The 19,740-nt window shown below is 35.3% G+C and overlaps 1 protein-coding gene across 1 annotated transcript; it reads right to left on the bottom strand.

The window, feature by feature from the left end:
* Window positions 1-5,467: 5,467 nt before the first annotated feature.
* Window positions 5,468-11,715, bottom strand: LOC136850605 (serine/threonine-protein kinase PRP4 homolog). Its single transcript, XM_067124289.1, has 3 exons — window positions 11,624-11,715; window positions 10,511-10,520; window positions 5,468-5,956 (listed from the first exon to the last, which is right to left on the bottom strand). The coding sequence occupies exons 1-3, from the start codon at window positions 11,713-11,715 to the stop codon at window positions 5,468-5,470; spliced, it is 591 nt and encodes a 196-aa protein (XP_066980390.1).
* Between the last annotated feature and the right edge of the window lie 8,025 nt (window positions 11,716-19,740).

The raw sequence follows: 19,740 nt of genomic DNA, 5'->3' as shown, positions 1-19,740 counted from the left end.
TGGAAAACTTCCGGGAGTCAATGTCAATTAGTCCTTATTTTGTCAAAAGCACTAATATTTTCCTTTCACTCGGTCCAATGAAGGCATTACTAAACGTTTGCAGCGTTCCTTCGGCCCCTAGCCTACTTTTTAGCCTATCTCTCTCTCTTCCTCTCTTCAATCTTGCTATCCAACCCCTCTAATTATTACTTCTTAATGCAACTGTGGGGTTTTCACCCAGTAACCCCCTTAGATGCTTGTCATTCATCACATTTATTTACTCGATCTCTAATTATTGTTGTCCAGCCACTCCAATTCCTATTCACTGTCTTAAGCGCTGAATGGCCGGAAGGGCCCCAGTGTTTGGGTGGGTAGCCAAAACATCAAACATTTCCTCCGTAGAGAGAGAGAGAGAGAGAGAGAGAGAGAGAGAGAGAGAGAGAGAGAGAGAGAGAGAGAGAATTTGCTTGTAGGTTGGTTACCCCTCACACACACACACGCAAACACACTTAAGACGTGATAATTGTACCCCTTTGTAAAACAAACCATATTCTATGCACTGTTGGCATTTTTAACTTTCATACTTGCTGGAATAATGTAATTAAGATTTATTTCCTTTTTTCTTCGCTGATAACCAATGAAAGCCAGAAGTACTCCCTTAACTGATTTGAATTACTGTAAGTTTCTGTTTCAGGAAGGGAGGATCCCATCTTTTTAAAATATTATATAACATGAAACAAAGATTCTTTGACTAAAAATTAAGCAGCGCCTACCTTTTACCAGGATCCCATCTTTTTAAAATATTACATAACATGAAACAAAGCTTCTTTGACTAAAAATAAAGTAGCGCCTGCCTTTTACCAAAACAAGTTTCTCTCTCTCTCTCTCTCTCTCTCTCTCTCTCTCTCTCTCTCTCTCTCTCTCTCTCTCTCTCTCTCTCTCAAATACCATATTACCGTAAATTTTAGCAAACTTTAAAGCCGAAACTAACAAGTCATTAATTCTCACTTAGGATTATTTATTGTTCTTGTTTCTTGAAAATATTTATATCTTTTTAGGGTTCCAACGATTATTTATTGCTCTTGTTTCTTGAAAATATTTATATCTTTTTAGGGTTCCACCGATTATTTATTGGTCTTGTTTCTTGAAAATATTTATATCTTTTTAGGGTTCCAACGATTATTTATTGGTCTTGTTTCTTGAAAATATATATATCTTTTTAGGGTTCCAATGACTTATTTATTCGTCTTGTTTCTTGAAAAAAAATTATATATATATGTGTGTATATATATATATAAATATATAAATATATATATGTATATATATATATATATATATATATATATATATATATATATATATATATATATATATATATATATATATATATATATATATATATATATATATATATATATATATATATACATACATACATATATTTAGGCTCCAGTGATTATTTATTGTTCTTGTTTCTTGAAAATACATATATATCTTTTTAGGCTACAGGATTATTTATTGGTCTTATTTCTTAAAAATATATATGCATCTATTTAGGCTCCAACGGTTATTTATTGTCTTGTTTCTTGAAGATATATGCTGTATATCTATTTAGGATCCAAAATCTTCCGAACTCTTTTTATTATTGTATTTATTGCAAAGTATTCAGAATAGGTGTAGATCTGAAAATATAATCATACAGTACACACACACAATGCGCCTGTATACATACATTTATATATATATATATATATATATATATATATATATATATATATATATATATATATATATATATATATATATATATATATATATATATTATATATATATATATATATATATATATATACAAGCATTAAGCTACAAATGTTCTTTAATATCCAACTTTGCCTCGAAATAACATATTTTCACACATGTTATCAGAAGGGGAATTTTTTAGTTGATTATAAGTTCGTCGTCTCGCGAGACAACGAACTTATTATCAACTAAAAAAGATTCCCTTCTGGTAACATATATGAAAATATATTATTTCCGGGAGGTAGAGCTTTAATGCTTGTATATGAGTCAGGGTGATTGATAAAATTCATATAAATACTTATATATATATATATATATATATATATATATATATATATATATATATATATATATATATATATATATATATATATATATATATTTATATATATATATGTATATGTATATACAGTATATATATACATGTATATATATATATATATATATATATACATATATATATATATATATATATATATATATATATGTATATATATATTTCTGTTGGTGTGCAACTGAAGAATCAGTTGTATATTTTCATAGACAGATTTGTCTTGAGTCATTTTTAGAAATAAAGATTGTTTAAATATTAATCAAAAGTATATTAAGCATCAGTTTCTTTAATATATTTAAACTCTCATCTGGTAGTATGTGAAGGAATAAATGTTGATAGTCCAAAAACAAATATGTCCTTAGCGGTTGAATCAGATAGATAGATAGATAGATAGATAGATAGATAGATAGATAGATAGATAGATAAGGCGAGTAAGGGAGTGAGAGAATGGATCAACGAATAAAAAATAGTCGGAAAAGCATAAAACTCAGCTTGAGAGAATCCATTACGCCAAAATCTCTCTCCGCTCGAGAAACGAAAGTTAGACACGGGGAATCGCCTTACGAGACTAATCATAATATCTCCCAGAATCGTAAAAATGCCTTATAAATGGAACATATTTTACCGTGGAGTTTTAATTAATTCCGCGAGGAGGGGTATCAAGTTATAAAGCCCGGTCATGGGGCGAGGCGCTCGGGCATGTGGGCACACCGGGAGGCCAACTTCGGGACTCTAATAAACTTGAGTGTTTCATGGACCCTCTTGCTCGAGTACCGCTACATGGGGCGCGCAGGCGCGTTCATACATACTCACACAATATATGCAAATTAATACATGCACGTAGACTTAGTGAGTCGATGCATAAAATCCGCGCAGGCTTATACACACACTCATATATAGAGGCACGCACGCACACACACTCAAATGGACACGCAAAAAACACCTACAGCTGTACTCAGTGAAGCGTGTACACGCCGGTATTTACATACATCCACAAAACGCAAGCCACACTTGGTCACGTGCTCAGAAGTATATACAATACATACTAAGTTTGCTACCTATTTTTGCGTAATCTCTCTCTCTCTCTCTCTCTCTCTCTCTCTCTCTCTCTCTCTCTCTCTCTCTCTCCAACTGTTCTAATGTTCATATACTTTTGTTGCTTACAGAAAGTTTGACACAACCAGAAAACGGGAAAATAACGTAAATTTTTTCCCCTCTTTTCTGATCATGTTTGAAAATATTACATAAGTGTTTAGCGTGTCTATTCTCCTTTGAAAATTAAAATTTAGGTTTTGCTTTTATGATTAACGTTTATCGTAAATTCTCCTACGTTAGATAACCAATACTTTGCTTGTTTATCCTCTGAATTTTCGTCGTGTGACATTCAAAGCCTCGTGAGTAAAATAAATGCGGCATTGGCATTCTGCTGTATTTAGCAAACCACCCCCCCCCCAATAAAAAAAAAAAAAAAAAAAGGAAATGACAGTCTGGAAAACTTCAATTCATTTGAATTACAGGGTCACATTTTGCGTGCTGAAATATACTCATTTCCCCATCTAATTGAACTTTTATAAAATAGGATTTCCATGTTCATTTAAATTGGTCCTATGAGATTAAAATTTGTATAAGCTATCAAATGGAATATGAAAGCTATATGGTGTAGCTTTTATGTAATATTTTCATCAACCTGTATATTTTGGGGTCAGTATTTCTTCCACAGTATATTGATTCTTCACTGAAATTTGCTTGGAGTGATATTATCTAACTATTGATACTTAAGAGTGTTAGCTGTGTATGTTTCCACAGAAACTTGCATCATTAAGAACCATCATTAAGAAGAAAACACTGAGAGAGAGAGAGAGAGAGAGAGAGAGAGAGAGAGAGTGAGTTATATCTAGTAATTTTATACGATGTATCCAAGATAAGACATGCATTCGAAGCTTGCAGATGAAATGATAATGTGTAAAAGACGTTGATTAACAGATCTGATAAAAGATGAAATCTTAGAATTATGAGAAACGTTTCTCTCTCTTTCTCCCAGTCCCAGTCTGTAGTGAGTGTAGATTGAAGTTACATTCCCATAGATAAACACTGCCTTCAGTCAAATGATTCTACGTTGAATTTTCCGGAGTATTTTGTTAATTATGTAGTTTGAGAGGGCAGAGAGAGAGAGAGAGAGATTTGTAGTAAGCGAGTACTTATATAGGCCTACTGATCCTTATTTACCTATTTCACTTACAATACATGCAATTATTTTAAGATTTCCAATCGTAAACTTGTGTAAGAAATGTCTAGTGTTGTTCATATACAAAAATAATAATATATATATATATATATATATATATATATATATATATATATATATATATATATATATATATATATATATATATATATGTATATATATACGTATGTACTGTATATATTATACATACATGTGTGTATGTGCGCGCGTGTATTTTTTTATTTCACTTTTTGAAAAAGGTCGCGATTTTTATTCACTGTCCGTATCTAATGTCGGTTACGAATTGACTTGATATTTCAACCGCGTATAGGAGCTGTGGTGGCTTAATAGATATACGAGTATTAGGAAAAGAAATGAACTCACTCACAGCAACTTGATATTTAACGGGTCCATCAAATACTGTATCTGATTTTGTTGTAACTGTATTGCCAGTTCTTGTTTGTTTTCAACAAAAAATCATTATTTTACGGGACCCCTTTCCTATGCCAGGCTGTTATTTAGTAAAAATCATTATTTTTGGCCAAAATTGTTTTGCAGCGTAGAATCGCAGGTATTTTTCATCCTGGCTGGAACACACCCTTTTTTTTTTTTTTTTTACCTTTTTGATGTCGCTTTTCATGCGGTGTGTGTACAGTGCTCTGTCGCTCGTTGCAATTGCTGTTTCATCCTTGTTATTACTGGTGATTGCATGGTGTTTACAGTCGGTGACCCTTGCTTTTACACTATTTATTTAACGATGTTGTTTTGCAGCCATTTCGTTGCTTACGACCGTCATTGGAGAGCAGCGTGAATGTATGTACTGCGCTCTGCCGGAGTTGTCATTTCCTGCTAAAAATGTTTCGTTCGAAGTTCATCATTTGGGTGATCTGTCGGGAACAGCTGTCGGGTGGCACTGATTCTCTCTCGTCATTTGGATTTTCGTCTGATATTTTCTTTCTAAGATTGCTGTTGGGGATCTAATCTTTCTTCTTCATTCTCTTCAGGCTTTCTCCACGGCAGTTGGGGATCTACTCTTTCTTCTTAATTCTCTTCGGGCTTTCTCCACGGCAGTTGGGGATCTACTCTTTCTTCTTAATTCTCTTCGGGCTTTCTCCACGGCAGTTGGGGATCTACTCTTTCTTCTTAATTCTCTGTGCTTTCTCTACGGCAGTTGGGGATCTACTCTTTCTTCTTAATTCTCTTCGTGCTTTCTCCACGGCAGTTGGGGATCTACTCTTTCTTCTTAATTCTCTTCGGGCTTTTTCCACGGCAGTTGGGGATCTACTCTTTCTTCTTAATTCCCTTCGTGCTTTCTCCACGGCAGTTGGGGATCTACTCTTTCTTCTTAATTCTCTTCGTGCTTTCTCCACGGCAGTTGGGGATCTACTCTTTCTTCTTAATTCTCTTCGTGCTTTCTCCACGGCAGTTGGGGATCTACTCTTTCTTCTTAATTCTCTTCGGGCTTTCTCCACGGCAGTTGGGGATCTACTCTTTCTTCTTAATTCTCTTCGAGCTTTCTCCACGGCAGTTGGGGATCTACTCTTTCTTCTTAATTCTCTTCGTGCTTTCTCCACGGCAGTTGGGGATCTACTCTTTCTTCTTAATTCTCTTCGGGCTTTCTCCACGGCAGTTGGGATTTTACTTTCTTCTTAATACTCTTCGGGCTTTCTTCACGGCAGTTGGGATTCTACTCTTTCTTCTTAATTCTCTTCAGGCTTTCTCCACGGCAGTTGGGATCCTACAGGTAGCTCTCTCTCTCTCTCTCTCTCTCTCTCTCTCTCTCTCTCTCTCTCTCTCTCTCTCTCTCTCTCTCTCAGTATATTGCCGTCGAATCGTTTTGTGTGTTTTCCGCAAAGCTGCATAATTCGAATCAGTAATGATTTTTTGTTCTCTTTAAACAAGTGGGTGGAGGTTATTGGGAAAATCAAAATATTCACGGCCAAATCTTCCCATAATTGTTGAACTTTCTGATGAATTATTTAAAATGATTTAATAGCCCGGGTTTTATAAAATCAAACGCTCTTCATGGCTTTCTCATATATATATATATATATATATATATATATATATATATATATATGTGTGTGTGTGTGTGTGTGTGTATATATATACAGTATATTTATATGTATATATATGTATGTATGTATATATACATATATATATATATATATATATATATATATATATATATATATATATATATATATATATATATATATGTTGCTTCGAGAGTGGCCCACAAATCCACTTTTCCGTTCACCAAACTTTGTATTGGACATCAGCTTGTACTGGAATTAATGAAGGATTCTGAATTGTTCCCACGACCATAAAGACGAGACGTATGCTTGTTAATAGCTTTATGACGTAAACGATCCTAATGACGAAGACTGGTCTCCTACTTGAGCCGTCAACCACACCTCTTTTACCAGACATGAGATGTTACCACGATACCCTCTTAAGACACTAAGACAGAGAGGTTTTCTCTCCCTCCCCTCTCTTCCCCTGCATCATATACACACACACACACACACACACACACACATATATATATATATATATATATATATATATATATATATATATATATATATATATATATATATATATATATATATATATATATATATATATCACAGTAGATGCACGTGACTTCAGTGTATAAGGGAATCTGCCTGTCATTTTCCTGTAGATTCTATATATATATATATATATATATATATATATATATATATATATATATATATATATATATATATATATACATATATACACACACATAATATAACCTCTATAAATATATACATATATAAATAATATATATGCATAATATTTGTGTGTATTTTTTTATATATTATATATATAGTTATACGTATAAATTTTATGTGTGTAAGTGATTATTTACATAAATAACTTCACTGAAGACATTTTGCACAATTAAATATTAATAAAAAATAATTAATATGGAATTCTCATTGCCTTGGGAGTAGGATGTATCCAGTTGGAGTTATATATGATAAGTGTACCTAGCCTGAATAGGATACGAATCTGTGACTCTAACGTTGGGAAGATTGGTGACAGTGACTTGATGCATTCAGCCATCATGAGATATAGTGCTGTGATTTCCCGTCGGTTACACACATCCAAGTCGAATTCAGATTCGGAACATAAAATCGAAATCAGCTCATCTGCATACCCTCATAATGGTGTTACACATTTTCCAGTTTTTCGAGGTTATATATATACATAGATTGCACACATACACACACACACACACACACACACACACACACACACACATATATATATATATATATATATATATATATATATATATATATATATATGTGTGTGTGTGTGTTATTTTATATATATATATATATATATATATATGTGTGTGTGTGTGTGTGTGTGTGTGTGTGTATTAATTACCGATCTGTTGTAATATCATCACAGCATTTCGGCATATGGATTGACAATGGTTCCACTAGTGTTGATCCCGGTTCATTTGACCTGTCTGTTATTAATGCGCTTGCAAGTTATCACCGCACATTTTAAATGTAATAACTTTTTTCCAGTAAATGTATGTCGGATAGGGTGATAAAACAGATTTTACAGTATTATGTGTAAATAAACGTAAGTATATTCATGTTGAGTATAAATGTCATGCATATACAGAAGTAGTAATGGATGTGGGTTGTTTTTTTTTAATTCGTGTTTTCTCTTGCCACTGTCAGTGACATGTCAGCCTAACCACCAAACTCTCGGACAATGATAATGATGTTTCTGACATTAACATTATTATTATTATTGTCATTGTCAGCTTTATAAATCTCATGATACGTCAGTGACCTGTGGTTAATTTATGCAATCTGGTAATAGAGCAGTTGTCATCATCACATTTTTAATATTTTCTTTTCGTCGTTTTCATGACTGTTATGATCTCCGTTCCTCATTGGGTCGGTGGGTTCCGTTCTCAGCTAGCACTCTGCTGGCCACGAGTTCGAATCTCCGACCGGCCAGTGAAGAATAAGAGGAATCTAATTGTGGTGATAGAAATTCATTTCTCGCTATAATGTTCTTCGGATTCCGCAATAAGCTGTAGGTCCCGTTGCTAGGTAACCAATTGGTTCTGAGCCACGTAAAATAAATCTAATCCTTCGAGCCAGCCCTAGGAGAGCTGTTAATCAGCTCAATGGCCTGGTTAAACTAAGGTATACTTAACTTATTTTTTTCTATACGAAGACTTACAGTAGGGTCAGAAAAAGCAGTTCATCGAGACTGGGTTGTATTAGAGTTTTTTTCTCCAGTATCTTCTTCTTCTTCTTCTTCTTCTTCTTCTTCTTCTTCTTCTTCTTCTTCTTCTTCTTCTCCCCCTCCCTCGCTTCGCCAACTCGGCCACATGTCTTTGATCTAACCTTATAATCCCTTTTCCCCTGTACCTTAAATCTTCCTTGTCACTGTAACCCTTAAATCTTCTATGCCCTGAATGAGTTAATGAACTGGAAGACTGGGAAGGTCCTTTTGCGGGTTGCCAAGCCCGGTGAAAAAAAAAAAAAAAAACTACTCAGATTCTGAATTAGTGACAGTTATGTTGACATGCAGTGCTATGTATATGATGGGATGCACGTGTATATATATCTGTATCTTTCTCAGTGTGTTTAGACATACATACCTTTATGTATATAATATATATATATATATATATATATATATATATATATATATATATATATATATATATATATATATATATGTATTATTTAACAATCCCCGATTTGGCTTTAGCCTACAGATTCCCAGCAGGTCTCTGGTATCCATTCACGGCTGGTTACGACTGGTGGGGCAGGTCGGCATCGAACCACAGACCTTGAGAATGCAAGCCCTCTACTCTACCAGTATGGGCGTTTCATAGCGTAAATCTAGTGTATCTATAAGTAATTAAATAAGTGTGTATTGTGACACCCTCCTGTTTTCTGCTTGGTGATTCTATTTTAATACTGATCGTAATGATATAATGTTCTTCTCTGTTCTCTATATGACTCTTGTCCTTAACTTCAAATCTCCAAAGTGAACATAATTTTGAATTCTTTACCGTCACACAACCAAGTCTTAACATTCCCTTGGTTAAAGTATTGTGAATTAAAATGACCTTAAAAGAAAAAGGAGAGAGAGAGAGAGAGAGAGAGAGAGAGAGAGAGACGGGGGGATATCAGTACCTTGGGGCATCGAGGAGTGAACGTCATAAAGATATCAGTGTTCACTTTTAATGTGAAAGGGAAAAAGTTGAAGTACTCCACATGGAACAGGAACTCCCTCCATGTGCACTTGCACATATGTGCACGACCCTAAAAAGTCAGGAGAACTCTCACGTTCCGAAATTGTTGCACGAATGCGCGCATGTAAATTCCCTGTCATGCCTTAAATGCAGTGTCAGGAGATGAAACACGTTGGCTTAAAGACATATCGAGAACGCTGCTGGATTTGAGGATGTAAAGAGACACTTTTCTTTCTTTTTTTTTTGGTAGACAGATATTAATTTTAATTCATCTCCAGCCAGCATATCCTGTCTAAATAAATTATCTTATATTGGTTTCTTCTGTGAGGTTAAATCTCCTTATTAACACTTAGAATACTTTAGGAAGTTCTTATTAATTTTCCACGGTATTCTGTTTAATTTCTAAATTAAATTTCGTCCTGCCTTTGTAACGGGCTTAACCGGCCACAAGAAAGAAGACACCGTGACACCCGACGTTTCACTTCCAGATGCGAGAGGCGAATGGCTGCTCATCTGCTATTATGTTTGATTTGTCTCTTGCAGCTGCTTGTGATTGAATTTTCACAATTAGGAGTTATAGTTGCCGGAAGTTTAACAACCAGTTGTGATGCTGAGGTGAAACATATCGAGAAATTAAGTGCCAGATGTTATTATTCAGTCCTGTCCCAACGCCAGATGCTTTGGTTGACTGTCCTCTCGTGCTCAGGTGTGACGATTGTCCCTGACAACTTACTTAAATTTTACGAAATTGTTAACCTCTCCATAACTGGTGTGAATACAAACTAATGTCTTGTCATCGCTGGTAATATGTTAAATTTTCACAAAATGAAGGGACCTTTTCTTGCGGCAGGTGTTAAAACTGATTGAATTTTCTCGTGGTCGTAACAGGATGGCTCACATCTGTAAGTCTGAAATGGGTAAGACACACAATCTGTTATCATCATTAATGGCCATCCTGTGAAATTTTACTTAACTACGGATTGGCCAGTACTGACCTTGTACTTACATATATTGTTTGACTAAATATTCCAGTCCAGATGTTACAGTTGATTAGATTGTTTTGAGCTCTTGATATTTTGCGAGAAGTATTTATCGGTTGACTTACTGGTAACATGATTTTTTTTTTTTTATATTTGGAAGTTCAACTAATTTTTATCTTTTTAACTAGCTGCTAAGGTGGCTTATTTCTCTCGTCAAGTGAGGTTTAGAATAGAAATAGGAAACGAAGAAAAAGAGGGAACTCAACCTTCATAGGAAGGAATAGAACCCTGAATAAAGGAAAATAGATGTAAGGAGAGAAAACGAAAAATGAATTGTAGAGGGGGAAAAATGTTACAACATCCATCTTTTAGTCATACATTATTTTTCCGGCTAAACTGAAGACTATCTTTAATCCCCGATCTCCGAAAGTCCAAACTTCATTCGGTCTGTGTTTTCAAGTCCATTTTCACTGGCAATAGTTTTCCTAGCACGTCCCGATATATGCATTGCCGATGTTGAACCACCATTGTTCTGTCTAAAGACGTAATTTTCCTTACAATTTACAGGATTTCGTCGGCCACTTGACTATGGTCTCATTACCCTAAAGTTGCATCTTATTATTAATCTCATCAACTACTGCTGCGTTCATTTTCTACTGTTATTTTAGGGACTTGCATGCTTCCTTAACAGTCGCTTTCCCAGCTGTTCTCAGACTTACGTGAGCAACTTAAATTCAGGTCAGTCTCGCTTTCATCAGTTACATTCACATATGTCATATAACCACCACCCCTTCGCAGCAAGACTGCTTTTAGTTTTCTGTAAAAGAAAACTATTAAAAGGCTTTGTCTGTCCGTCTGCACTTTTCCTGTCCGCCCTCAGATTTTGAAAACTGCTAAGGCTAGGGGGCTGCAAATAGTTATGTTGATCATCCACACTTCAGTCATCAAACATACCAAATTGCAGCCCTCTAGCCTCAGTTTATATTTCATTTAAGGTTAAAGTTATCCATGATCGTGCGTCTGGGACGCACCTTCCCTTGACCACATCTGGGGAGCAACTGAGCGCTTCCCGGTCGTAGCTGAGAGTTTCATACTGCAGCACATCGAGAGTTTCATACACCATTATACGTTGTACAGAAAACTCGATTGTTCCGAAGGAATCTAGCCATTTAAGTTTAGTTTCGTTATCCATTTAACATTCTCTTTCACGAAGAGGAATTTCTTTTTCTTAAAACTCCTTCTTACACATTTCACATATATTTCATCTGTCTTTCTATGTTATCTCTTCATTTACATTACTTTTCATTGTTCTCCCGTCTACAAACAGTTACATTGAAATTAACGTCCCTATTTTTGTTATTTTCAGTGTCCTCTTCCTTATATTGTACCACTTAATGGCTATATCCATGAACATTTAGTTCCAACACAAGGCCCTCTGCTGGTGGCAGATTTGTCATATGGTGAGGGGTCACACCTTGGCTTAGATGAAGAATGGTTTGGGCCATGAAACCTGATCCGAAATTTCTCAGTGAAAACGGGAAAGCCATCAGCTTTTGATACTATACAACTGAAGCATATATATATATATATATATATATATATATATATATATATATATATATATATATATATATATATATATATATATATATGCATACATATATGTATTTATGTATATACACGTGTGTATACTATATATGTGTATGTGTGTATATATATTATATATATATATATATATATATATATATATATATATATATATATATATATATATATATATATATATATGAATTAAAACAACAATGTGCCATGGTAAAGGATGGTTTGAAAGATCAGCAATTTAATACCCGTTGCCACGTCCTTTCCTTTCATGTTAAATAAAGAATGAATTCCGTATCATCAGCCGCCTAGTTTGCCTTTACTAAAAGTGCCTCCTGTCTTCTTTATGAACACACTGCGTCTCTTGTTACTGCTTGTTTAATGTGTACACAAGGTACACGGTTTAATATATATATATATATATATATATATATATATATATATATATATATATATATATATATATATATATATATATATATGTACATATATATTATATATATATGTGTGTGTGTGTGTGTGTTTACATTGACATATGGTTGTGCGTTTTTGATTGTGCATAGGTAAGCTGTATCTTAGATATGAACACCTATTTTTTCACAACTGTAGTTACGATGTCCTTGTGATAGGCCCCTTTAATTCATCGATTTGTGGAGTTGTGGCATTGCATGACGTTAGGAATCACTTGAAATTGTACAATATTTCTTCAAAACATTCATGGCCGTTTCGACCTCAAGTGTTTACAACTTCTCCGTTGGAACTTCACCACTTAAGTGAATTTTTAATTCAGAGCCGAATCGTATCAAGTCATTTCATGAAGTGAAGTTTACTACTTTCAAATGGGTTATTAAAGATCATGTTTCCTTAAACGCCCTTGGACTCCTGAGAGGCTCTTAATTTTTCTTCTTATTCCTTTTTTTTTTTAATTTCCTTTCTATTATTTTTACATATTCGCAGAATACAGCATTCATTCACGTCGTGGTCAGCTCATAAAAGATATGTTTTGCTTTTATCTCCCTCTGTTTGGCTCCATCATTTCATTTATTATTTCTTTCTTTGCTACGTTGCACAATTTCATGATGTTTTATCTCAGTAAAGGAAAACCGTTAACGATTCTCCCTTTATTCTCTTACTATTTTCATGCATATTTTTTTGCCTTCGGTGAGGTAAATTGTAAATATGTTGGTTTTTATCTCTCTCTCTCTCTCTCTCTCTCTCTCTCTCTCTCTCTCTCTCTCTCTCTCTCTCTCTCTCTCTCTCTCTCTCTCATAAATACTTTATATATATATATATATCTATATATATATGTGTGTGTGTGTGTGTGTGTGTGTGTGTGTGTACATATATAACATATGTGCATATATACATATATTTATGTATACATATATGCGTGTGTGTGTGTGTGTATGGATGGTTATATTCCTGACATGCTTCTGTATTAGGGGGCAACTACTTTTGATGTACATCCAGTAGCTCTTTCTGCCACAGGAAAAAGTTATTATGTAACGACTGAGATCACCCTAACCTGGACTAAGAATGTTGATCGAAGTAAACTTGTTGCACATATGCCGACATCTTCTTTGCCAATACTGAGGTACCACAAATGTTGCAGGAAGGGTATGACTTTCTATCACAGGAACTGCTTACGATAACTGTATAGGAAAGCCTTCAGTTTTACCAAGGTCATGATTGGTAAGAAAACGTCAAGGGGGGCCTTTTGAACATAAATTTTTTTGTAACTTTGTAGTTTGTAAATGGAAGGATAACACAATCGTGACAGTACTAAATAATGGCACAAATGTTCTTCCTGTACAAAAAGTTCTCAGATACAATATGTATCTCTCTCTCTCTCTCTCTCTCTCTCTCTCTCTCTCTCTCTCTCTCTCTCTATATATATATATATATATATATATATATATATATATATATATATATATATATATATATATATATATATATATAGCTATGTGGGTTGGGCTGGTGTATACATTTGTAAAGAGATATGAAACTGTACAGCAAATTTGTGTTTGAAAATCAGTTGTTTTACAAATTGTCCGATAATTTTGTGGCATAGTAATTGTTTTGTTTGTTCTCTGTATTCAAAGTTTTAGTCTATTATCTTTCGTTATACTGGAGTTAGTGGTAATTCAACTGATTTATTTGTTGTTCCATATGTATTAAATGGGGTGCGGAGATATTTGAGACAATACAGGCTCTTGCGATGTTTATCGGTTTCACAGGCAAGATGAATGTGACCTGGATATCTGTTATTCAACATTTTTCGTGTATTACGATCTTTTGCAATGTTCAACAGATCTCGCAGGTGGAAGATTTGTGTCATTAGTGTTTATTAATTCAGCATTTCGAGTACGGCCACCTTAGGTGTCGATACATGGCAGAGTCACATGGATGGGTAGAAAGTTTCATTCATCAGCGCTGTAGTTTCAAAGCTTCTAGAAGTCTGGTGAGTTTCAGCTGGATTTCTAGGTGTACCTAATGAAGTGTATGTTTGCTTGTACTTTGTGAAAACCGCTTGGTGCAATGCACTCTCGTGAAAGGCATTTCATTGGGTTGTGTGAAGCCATAGCTGTCGGACGTGTTTGGGACCCACTGGGAATTGGAATTCCCATCGCCAAAAGTGAGTAGAAAACTTAGGAAAATTACTAATCTTTATGATTTTGCATTAGAGATCTGACTGATTTGCAGAGATTAATACTTGCCTTGATTTGATATTTTTATTGTGTATCCTATGCATTTTGTACTGTGGTCTAATGGGCATTGCTTGGTCCATTGTAGAATGTTTCGATTGAGGTGGAACCTTTATATGGCATATAGCCCCTTATCTGAATCAAACTGGGGGCTGAAATGACTATGTTTTTTTTTTTACAGATCACAGACAAAACTTACGTGGTGGATTTCGGGTTTGTTTGTGGGAAGCAAGAGTTAGTTCCTACATATTATGATGTCTTGCACCAGTTTTATTTTGCTTCGGGATATAGCGGAATTGGGATTAATTACCTAAAATGCACGATTTTTCATCTACCTCTTCTTTGTTAGATTTGCATAATAAATGTCTATTTTTTTGTATTCTGGGGTGTGAGTCACACACACTTAGGTTAGGAGATTTTTAAGTAAAATTGAAAGAGAGAGAGTGAGAGTGAGAGAGAGAGAGAGGGAGAGGGAAAGAGGTGGCTGTTGGAGGAATCTTCGGCCATGAGCTACCAATGCTGCCAACTGTGCCCGAGGTAAGTTCTCCTGCCTTGTATGGGAGGTGTGTGAATAATTGTTATCAGATAACCAGAAAACATATGTTTAACGCTAACAATAACAACAACGCATTTGATAAAATGATAATAATAATTGGAAATGAAAGGAGAAATATCCAATGATTTCGTTGCTATTTCAAACGAAGCCAAGACGAGTGCTGATTGTACATGTATTTCCCCGTGCTAATTTAATATAACATTTCATAGAAAATTATGTATAGTACTTACTGGTCTCACTGGGTACTCTGATCCACAAAGGGACCGGCCGCATAATGCAGACATGCAATCTTACTATGCAATAACACACATGGCTGCATCAGGGTGTGTTTCACACAAACATGAGCTTGTGGTCTCCTTTAAGAACTTGAATGATGAGCCAACTCAGAGATATCAAACTGGCATTAATTATACGCTTTAATGAGCATTTGCCCTGTTTTATTTAACCACAATGTCTAACGATTATCTTGAAGCCCTGAATCAAACATTTTCGCACCAAGCAGCCACTTCTTTTCTATTTGCGTCATCGTTCTCTCTCAGGTTTTTTTTGTGTTTTGATCATAGGGGGTTCGACACGACGGATATCATCCCGAACATCCGTCCAATTTCTTGGATATCTCTCTGAGTTAGCTCCTTTATTAACCTTACATTGACCCCACCTGCCACGGTGATGTATACCCCATCTGTATTCATTAATGCCGGCGATTTAATCAGAATTCTGTTGCTATACACGGGGCCCAGTGCCACGTGGAAGGATCCATGTATGGTCTAATTAGGTAACCAGTCAGTATGTAGTCACCGAACAGGAGAACCGACATACAGACAAACAGACAGGTGTACGAGATCGCCATACAAAGAGTGGTATAACCTGTCTTGCAAATCGCTTCTACGGCTGACCTCCCATATAAAAAAAAGAAAAAGAAAAAAGCAAATAAAAACCATCTGCTAAATGTTTCGATCAGTTCGGTTGTTATAAAAGGTTTTTGATATATTATATATATATATGTATATATATATATATATGTGTGTGTGTGTGTGTATGTGTGTGTGTGTGTGTATGTTTATATACACACCTATATATTTCCTATGCGATTCTTCTTCAGGTTAGACACCGACTTAATGTTTACACATATGGCATAAGATAGGAAATTCTTTCGGGTGAACGTGATTAGATTTTTGTTGCCAGATAATTTTTTCCGCCTAAGAAACTCATCAGCCAATACCTTGCATAAAACGCAGAATTAAATTGTTTCTTTCTATGCAAATCACCAACTCAAATATGCACAATTTGCATATTAATTATCATGTGCGTTGTAACTTTTAACTTTGGCAAAGGCAGTGGAAGGTATGGTCTTTTAGTCTGTAAATTAAAAAAAAAAAACAACTGTGACCTGTAATTATGCAGTCAGTTGTTAAATAGTTTTGGATAATGTGTTCTTTGTGACTAAGATTTTTGCAAAAAAGCTAATTAAAATTGAAAATCATCTTGTATTTAGGGGCTGTAATGGATATTTGATCATTTAGTGAATGCCAAGATCCACGGTCGTTATCCTTGTGGTAATTTGTTAGTCTCTAAAAGTGTATTCGTTCTTTCTTTAGTGGAACGTCACTTCTAGGATTTAGGACTTTCTTAAAAGACTATGATTTTACAATAGCTATGACTATTTCTTAAGAGTAACTCCTAGGATTTAGGACTTTCCTAAAAGACTATGATTTTACGATAGCTATGACTATTTCTTAAGAGAGGTAGCTAGAGAGAGAGACGTTAATAATATTAACACAGTACGGCATTAGAACCACTGTTTTACATATGAGAGAGAGAGAGAGAGAGTGTGTGTGTGTGTGTGTGTGTGTGTGTGAAAGGTGGAGAAACTTTCGAGGAACAATAGCTCCTTGCTAATCTCGTGCATGAAATATGAGACAGTATTAAATTTTATCTCTTGCATTAACTTGGTTAGTTTTGAGATAATGAATCAGAGTAAAAAACGGGCAAAAATTTTCAGCCGTCGACAAAAATTCTTTGCCATCAGTTTTAAGACTGCGTCGCCACAAAGCATCCAAATTCAAGGGTATATTTTCCTCCTAGTGTCGCAGTCGAAAATGATTGAAATCTTCGAGACACCGAGTTCCAACAATTCTCGTTGTTATTCCCCCAGGCTGAAGCAATTCATGTTGTCTCTCACATTTTAAGGACGGTGCGACGTTAGGTATAAACCGCATTGACACTAGATGGCCGTGTTGAACAGTGCCTGCCCGTTAGCCAAGTGTTGTGGAAATTGAATATATGCGGCTATCAAAATATTATGCCCACGTCATACACAGCCTTACATGGGACGACAATGTTCTCGTAAGAAACGTTCGCTTGTCAGAGTCAGAATATCGATAGTAACCTCCACTCCCTCCCATCCCATCCAGGTCCCTCCAGTAGGTCTCCGTTTCTTCGTCATCCAATACTCTTTTTCTCTTCCAGCATCCAACAAAAATCACGTCCAGATGAATTCTGTTCTTTGTCCAGGTCTTCCCAAAACTCTCTCCCTCTTTGTCTCTGTTTCTCTGTTATGGTGTTTAATGATTTTCAAGCTCCGAATCATTCCTTTGTGTGTTGGAGAACCCACATTCACACACACACACACACGTGTTTTTTTATATATATATATATATATATATATATATATATATATATATATATATATATATATATATATATATATATATATATATTATATATATATAATATATATATATATATATTATATATATATAATATATATATATATATATATATATACATACATATATATATACATATATATATATATATATATATATATATATATATATATATATATATATATATATATGAGTGTGCGTGCGCGTGCGAGAGCGCGACTCTGCGTAGGGCCCCTCCATCTACGCAACATCTGCCTCGTATTCCCACGAACTGTTTTCCCTTCAATTAGTCGCCTTATAGAGTCCCAAATTGCATTTGCTCGTTCCATGCAAGTGCTTTTGTCGGTATTTGTGTATTGTAACTTCACTATCCAGAGCAAATTTGCCTAAAAGACATTTTCCTCCCTGTCTGGAGGAATACGCACTGTCCTCCTTTGTTTCCCGAAGAATTATCTCGGACGGGTTTCGCAATAGAGCGCTGGGAATCTTGCGTCGGAGGTACATCCTTTTCGACTCACGGATCCACGTCCTTTGGTGATAGTGAGGATATTTCTTGTAATGAGTGGCTCTGTATTGCATTTGTCTATATCGTCCTACTTAATTTCCCTGCGGATGCATTGCGCTTTTCTGATGTTCAGATTTATGACCAGATTTAAAAGGTCTCCCTCAAAGACTCTTCCCATTAGAATTTTATGTGGAATAAGCATTTGAAGGGTTTTCCTAAGATTTCTCAAATACTTCACTTCACAAGTTTATTTTCATCGCCCTGAAAGTGTAACTCCTAATTTTCAACCACTGTTCAAGACTGACATGAATAATTGTATAGTTAACCACGTCTCGCAGAGGCTAAGTTTAAAGTGGTTGTTCAAGATTCATTGTAAACATCTCATATTTAAACCAGTTTGAACAAAGCAACTTGCAGTGACTATATTTGTCCCCCCCTAAAAATTTTTTTTTAATACACCAACATAGCCTGTCGTCTCTCTCTCTCTCTCTCTCTCTCTCTCTCTCTCTCTCTCTCTCTCTCTCTCTCTCTCTCTTTAATTCGATGTCGCTTTTTAGTCGCCTGAGGCAAACCAACTGCCCTGCCAAACGTCGTCCCCGTCCCCAACTCTTGTCCAGCATGGACGGCAGACATGTCCGCCACGCATAAAACTTGCCTGATCAGTTCTTTCGCTGCCGCGTTCTTAAAATTTCTGTCGATTTCTTGCTTCCTCCACTGCTCTCGTCCACCTGACTCTCTCTCTCTCTCTCTCTCTCTCTCTCTCTCTCTCTCTCTCTCTCTCTCTCTCTCCTCCCAGAATGATGTTTTGTAGATTTTACCTCCTCAATTACATCTTTTCAGTATCAGAGTCTACCTGGTCTAAAACTTGTTCCGCTGGAGGACTGCTAATCAGGAACGTAAAACATTCGGACTATTACGATGCTCAACTAAGCCTCCTACTCATTATTGATAACCGTCCAGCGTCCCATCATTAATGGACGTTGACGCTGAGATAACAGGAAAGTCATTAAAATCGGTATCCTTTCGGTTAATGTGGAATTCGAACCTCGTTTTAGACAGGGACCAGATCGTCTTCATACTTCATATAATTCGCCTGAAGCGTTGATCGCCA

The sequence above is a fragment of the Macrobrachium rosenbergii genome, chromosome 3 (genome assembly GCF_040412425.1).
Source record: "Macrobrachium rosenbergii isolate ZJJX-2024 chromosome 3, ASM4041242v1, whole genome shotgun sequence".
Classification (NCBI taxonomy): domain Eukaryota; kingdom Metazoa; phylum Arthropoda; class Malacostraca; order Decapoda; family Palaemonidae; genus Macrobrachium; species Macrobrachium rosenbergii.
This window is presented reverse-complemented; position numbering and strand designations above follow the sequence as displayed.